This window comes from Oncorhynchus mykiss, chromosome 2 (assembly GCF_057628025.1).
Source record: "Oncorhynchus mykiss isolate SJ-2025 chromosome 2, ASM5762802v1, whole genome shotgun sequence".
Classification (NCBI taxonomy): domain Eukaryota; kingdom Metazoa; phylum Chordata; class Actinopteri; order Salmoniformes; family Salmonidae; genus Oncorhynchus; species Oncorhynchus mykiss.
In genome coordinates, this window is record NC_143023.1 from 13,905,001 (window position 1) to 13,911,591 (window position 6,591).

Genomic DNA, 6,591 nt, shown 5'->3' on the forward strand with positions numbered 1-6,591 from the left:
CATCCTCCTCATCTCCCTGTCTCTCTCTCTCTCTCTCTCTCCCTCATCCTCCTCATCTCCCTGTCTGTCTCTCTCTCTCTCTCTCCATCTCTCTCCACCATCCTCCTCGTCTCTCTCTCCATCTCTCTCCCTCATCCTCCTCATCTCCCTGTCTCTCTCTCTCTCTCCATCTCTCTCCCTCATCCTCCTCATCTCCCCGTCTCTCTCTCTCTCTCTCTCCATCTCTCTCCCTCATCCTCCTCATCTCCCTCTCTCTCTCTCTCTCTCTCTCTCCATCTCTCTCCCTCATCCTCTTCATCTCTCTGTCTCTCCTTCTCTCTCTCTCTCTCTCTCTCTCTCTCTCCTTTCTCTCTCCCTCTCCCCCTCTATATCTCTCTATAGTAAGAGGGGAGTAGGATGACTGTGTGTGTAAACGATGGTTAAATGCATCTGAAAAAGCTTTACAAACCAGATCTGTGTTTCCACTGTGTACCACAGCCTAACCCCTGCTCCCCCCTCCACACACACACACACACGAACACACACACACACACACATGCATGCACACACACAAACACAGCCCTCTGCTCTAACCCTTCACCTTCCCCCACACCGCTGCACAGAAACACAGGAATGCTTTAAAACGTTCTAATTTGGAAAACACAACTTTAATCAGCTGCATGCCTGCGTTTGATGTGTGTGTGTGTGTGTGTGTGTGTGTGTGCTGCCACTGTTTCTCATTTGTAGTTATTGTAATTGTTTCCTTGCTCAGTGTTTTAGACCGGGGCACTGAAAGCCAATAGGAAAGCTCCTAAGAGACATATGATTCCCACCACACACTCACGGCACAGAGTTCATCGCACTGTGTGTTCAATATTTATACTACACTGTCTACTAATACTCTCTCCTCTCTCTCCTCTCTCTCTCCTTTCTCTCTCCTCTATCTCATCTCTCTCCTCTCTCTCTACTCCCTCGCTTTTCTCTTTCACTCTCTCCTCTCTCTCTTTCTCCTCCCTCTTTCTGTCAGGTCTTTGTTGTCGGAGGATAAGCTGGTGTTCTGTAATGGCCTGGTGCTGAGCAGGTTCCAGTGTCTGAGAGGTTTTGGAGAGTGGCTGGACTCCATCAGAGACTTCTCCTCTCATCTACAGAGTCTCAACCTGGACACATCCGCCTTCTCCTGCCTGGCTGCCCTGGTGCTGCTCACAGGTAACACACCCACCCATGCGCACACACAAACACACACACACACACATACACACACACAGGTAATACACACCCAATCCTTTGTTTGTAGGCTTTAGGTCAAGCTTTGTCACTCAGTGTTGTCACGGCAATCAGGTTAAATTCACAGACGTCTCACACACTTTTTGTAGTGTAACATTTTTGGTCCATTAAAAATTATATTTTCCCTAGCCCCTAACCCTTAACCTAACCTTAACCTAACCCTAACCTTAACCTTAACCCCAAAACCATAAACCAAACTCTTAAACTTAAAATAGCATTTGGATAAATTCAGGACCTGAAAATTCCTGACTTTTCAAAAAATATCTTGTTTTCCTACCTTGTCAGGACATTCAGGTGAAATGTTAGGACATTGGGGTCCCGATAATGTAATAAAACAAGTACACACACACACTTAAACACACCTCAGTCCGGAAGGTACACCTGATCTCTGGCAGCACCTGCTGCACCTGTCTGACACCTGGTCCCTTAATCAGAGCATGAGTGTGAACCACGTAGGAGCATCACTGATTCCTTCGTGTGTGTGTGTGTGTTCTGCTGAATGCCTCTTGCACAGAGAACAGAATACACTATCTGACTTTACCCCCCACACACTTCAACAGACAGTGAGTAAAGAGCTGAGAGCAGACAGGGGAGAGCAGAGGGTCATTCAACAAAGATAAACATTTTATCTCACTCTTTAATTTACCCTCGTTGAACTTTTTTTTGCCTAACATGTTACTTAGCAGGTAGCCTAGTGGTTAGACTAGTAACCGAAAGGTTGTTAGATCAAACCCCCGAGCTGACAAGGTAAAAATCTGTCGTTCTGCTCCTGAACAAGGCAGTTAACCCACTGTTTCTAGGCTGCCATTGTAAATAAGAATTTGTTCTTAACTGACTTGCCTGGTTAAATTTTAAAAGATACTCTGAGATTTCAAATTCTACTACACCCCTTTCCCCCACACACAGTCCCATCCCTGTCCCCCACCCTCTCCTCTCTGGGGGAGCACTTAACTCTGTGCCGGATCGACCGGGTCACCGTGGAGCTCGGCTCTGGAATGGTGTCCGCACGGCTCTCAGTGGCACTCTACCACCTCCACACAGCACACAGGACACTGCTACTGTAGAGCCGCTAGAACCATCGACCGCGGCAGAGTGAACTCTGCAGAAAGACAGCCATCGATCCCTCCCTCCCCAGGAACTCAGTTAGAGAGAAAGAATGGATTCAGAGAAGAATGAGAGGGTATAGAGGTGAGGGAGAGAGCATGAGGTCTGAAAGCTGTCTCTCTCGGTGAGAGGTGAAAAGGACCTCGGCAGTGACTGCAGCACCAAACACACAGCGCACAAAAGAGTCCAACAACACAGACAGTAGACGTCTCACACTGAGGCTAGCATTCTACACACACACTCACACAGTACACACACTCTTTCTGATACATACCGACTCAAACTATGTGTGTGTGTGACTGTCTGGACACCCTGTTCTTTACAGAATGAGTTAGTGTCACATTAAGGCTGGTCGGGTTGCTAAGGGCAGTGAGTGTGTGTGTGTCTAATCTCATTTGGCTGCTCACAGGAGCGAATAATCTGCTAATTGTTGAGCACTGGCTACTTGTGTTGATGTCAACCTCTTAGAGCAGGCGAGTGTGTTTATGTGAGAGTGTGTGTGTGTGTTTATATGTAAATCGTCACAGGACTTGGGTGGGGGGTATGTTAGGTTAGTGTGTGTATTGATCTGCAGTGAGAGACACAGACAGGGTGTGTATGTCTCGGAGGTTTAGAGCCTGTTTAAGGTTTAAGGCTGCGGTAACATAATAACAACAAGATCCACAGGACCTAATGAGATGGAATTGAATGGAAAACAAGATGGAGTTTGTGCTTCGAGCTGGTAGCGCTCTGAGCTGGTAGCGCTCTGAGCTGGTAGCGCTCTGAGCTGGTAGCGTCATGAGCTAGTAGCGCTCTGAGCTGGTAGCGCTCTGAGCTGGTTGCGCTCTGAGCAAGTGGAGGAGCACTGTGTGCATGTGTGTCCTGTATCTCTCTTTGTGTATCTGTTTAGTGTGTAACCCGTCTTTCCCTGTGTCTCCACAGAGCAGGTCCCAGGACTGAAGGACAGTAAGCGCGTTGAGGAGCTGCAGAACAAGGTGGTCTGTTGCCTTAGAGACCACCTGGGCTTTGGCCCCTCCTCCTCCTCCTCCTCCTCCTCCAAGGCCACGCCCCCTCTAAGTCGTGTGCTGGGTGTTAGGGCGGAGCTCCGCTCCCAGAGGACCCAGGGTCTGCAGAGGATCTTCTACCTGAAGCTGGAGGATCTGGTCCCACCCCCACCTCTGATTGACAGGTTCCTAGACACTCTGCCCTACTGATGCTGCCTGGGCTGATTATGCCCACACATACGTGTCACATCCTGTTTAAGACCCCCCCCCCCCCCCCCCCCCCCCAGAGCACCACGCAGCCACGCTCAGAGGAGCGAGACTCGCTGAGCCAAGCTGAGAGACAGCCAATCAAATTGCTTTTCACTCATTAAGGACAACCAATCAAAAAATGCTTTTCACGCCATAAAGACAATTATTCATATGCTTACCACTTTCTATCTGGACCGTTTTTCTCGTGTGATGGGAGGATTTGAAAGGATGACAAAAAAATGAAAGTGACATTTCTCTGTCCTGTTTTAGTCTGGTTATGCCTGAAGGAGGAAAATAAGAGCCAGGTCTTTGTTCTGGACTGGTTTGTCCTGCTTCAGTCTGGTTCGGTTCAGTCTGAAGTTCATAGCAGTCTGTCCTAGGGGGAGGGGAAGGCAGTCTGTGTGAGTAGCTGTGTGACGCTCTGATGATGTCCCAGGGAAACAGAAGCTGCGTTTTTTTTTGTTTCCCCTGCGAAATTGTAGGTAGGAGACATTTAAATAAAAAAGGTATCGTCAGTCAAGACGACGTACAGCGTGAGTGACCCAGCAATCTGTCTGTGTGTGTGTGAGCTTAGTCACACAACAGACGGCATTAAAACAGAAGATCTATATAAAACACCCAACACACACAGTGAAGTGACTGCTGTTTGGCTCTGTTGTCCAAGTGCAATTTCTTTAGTGCTATCTTTTTTTTTAACGCAACAGCTAGAGATGGGAAGGTTTCATTTCAAACTCTAAATGATTCTAATACTAAGACTGGCCATGTACTGCCAGTCTGTCAGTAGCTCCGGGAGAAAGAGAGATTGGTGAGGAGGTACTCAGCACTAACCATTGATGACTCAGTCTCTCAGACTTGAACTGGCTGTGGTAGATTTAAGAATGAACTCTTAGGATTATTGGAGGAAAGAACGCAAGCAGCACTTACACCCTCAGAGGGTGACAAGCACAGACACACACCCACCCTGCTCCCCGAGAGAGGGAGCGAAGAGGCAGAGAGGAGGAGAACAGGAGAGGAGGAAAGGGGGGCTGGGAGTAGAAGGGTGCTCGATGGATGACTGTAAGGGGCCTGGGAGAGGTTGAAACATTCCGCAGTCATGCTCTTTTTATATGTTTGTAATATGGAGGCTGTGAGAGATTGGAGGACAGTGTTACTGTCTATGTGTTTCTGTGTAGGAGTACAGGAGCATATGCATGGTGTGTTATAAGCTGTTATAAGCTCTTATGAAGCTGTTATGACAGCCTGGCCTGGTTTGTGTGTCAGACTGCGCCTGTGTGTGTGTGTGTGGTCCCCCCCCCCACCCGGCCATCCACCATTACACATCACAGACTCACTCACAGGCATTCGTTTTGAAAGAAGGAAAAAATACAATTCTATAGATATATAAATATATATATATACAAAACTAATATTTTGAAGTGTTTTTAGCTTTTTCAAATATTGTGGTACAAGTTGTGCATTGTTTTTTTGAAGAAGAGAAATTAAAAGAAGTCAAAAAAGTTGTTTTCTATTTCCCTCTGACTGGAGTTTTTGTTCAAAACTTGACATCATGAAGTAGACCTGGTTATTCTGACTGACTGGTTATTCTGACTGACTGGTTATTCTGACTGACTGGTTATTCTGACTGACTGAGTCTGCTGTTTCTATCATCATTATCATCATCATCATCATCATCTTCACTCACAGTACCATGAATTAATGTTATATCAGGACAATGAGGGAAACCAGAGGATTCACTGCAAGGAATTGATCCTGCACACATTTCTAAATAAATGAAATAAAAATCACTGAATTAGTGTGATATGTGGAATGAAGTGTGTGTGTGTGTGTGTCTGAGTGTCTGAACGCGTGTGTGTGTGTGTTTGAGTGTGTGTATGTGTGTCTGAGTGTGTGTGGTTGTGTCCGAGTGTCTGAGCGTGCACGTGTGTATGTGTGTGTGTGTCTAAGCGTGTGTGTGTGTGTCTGAGCGTGTGTGTGTGTGTGGTGACGGTTGGTTCCTCTTGACAGGCCAGGGGATCTCCTCTCTCTAGGGACCTTTCAGGCTCTCACACGGAGGAGAGAAGAATTAGTAGGGAAATGGAGGGACAGGGAGTAGAGGAGGAGGGATGGAGGAGGAGGGATGGAGGTGGATGGAGGAGGAGGGATGGAGGGACAGGGAGTAGAGGAGGAGGGATGGAGGTGGAGGGATGGAGGAGGAGGGATGGAGGAGGAGGGATGGAGGTGGAGGGATGGAGGAGGAGGGATGGAGGAGGATGGAGGGTTCATGTAAGCGTGAGGACCAGATCAGCCTCCACCCTCGCTAAACATGATCGATCGCCATGGTGACATTTCACAGCACATCGTCTATACTGTCACTGCCATCACTCGCGCACATGCACACACACACATGCACACGCACACATTCATCCAGGTGTTAAACCGTTTAGAACATCGCCCATGCCTGACCATGTGGTCTGTGTGTGTGTTCAGAACACTCTAACATCTTGTCCCTCTGTCAAAGAGAATGATGTCCCTGTGTCCAGTAAGCTGTCAGGTGAAAGGAATGGCACACTGTGTACAGAGACGGTGTGTGTGTGTTAATTCTCCTCTGACACAGGTAGTGACAGTGTTGAGTGACGAGTAACATAACACCAACACACACAGAGAGCAGAGAGCTCAACGACAGAAGTGAAAGACAGGGACACACACACACACACACACGGACACACAGAAGGAGCTGTCAGTCTCTGCCAGCCGATCGATCAGTGCTGACAGATTGCAGATACCCCCAGAGTCTTAATTAGAGCTCCCATTAGAACACACACACACACAGCTCTCTCTCTCCCTCACACACACACACACACACACACACACACACACACACACACACACACACACACACACACACACATATACTCTAAGCAGGTGGTATCCCACTGTTTGCATGTATTTATTATCAGAGATGGAGGCAGAATAGTCCTTTGAGATGTATCATTGCCTTTTTTTAAAGGGGATC

At 47.7% G+C, this 6,591-nt stretch overlaps 1 protein-coding gene across 8 annotated transcripts in view; it reads left to right on the forward strand.

The window, feature by feature from the left end:
* The window catches only part of LOC110508134 (nuclear receptor subfamily 4 group A member 3), a 34,623-nt gene extending 29,240 nt beyond the window's left edge, over positions 1–5,383 (forward strand). For 5 of the 8 annotated variants that reach the window (XM_036961979.2, XM_036961983.2, XM_090189367.1 and 2 more), the window contains 2 exons: positions 1,007–1,185; positions 3,289–5,383. In XM_036961979.2, coding sequence (XP_036817874.2) covers positions 1,007–1,185; positions 3,289–3,560 — 451 coding nt within the window. In that variant the 3' untranslated portion in view covers positions 3,561–5,383. Of the gene's footprint in view, positions 1–381; positions 1,186–3,288 lie in introns of those variants that run through there. The other 3 variants (XR_016484364.1, XR_016484357.1, XM_090189376.1) reach the window with 2 other exon arrangements.
* The last annotated feature ends 1,208 nt before the right edge of the window (positions 5,384–6,591 follow it).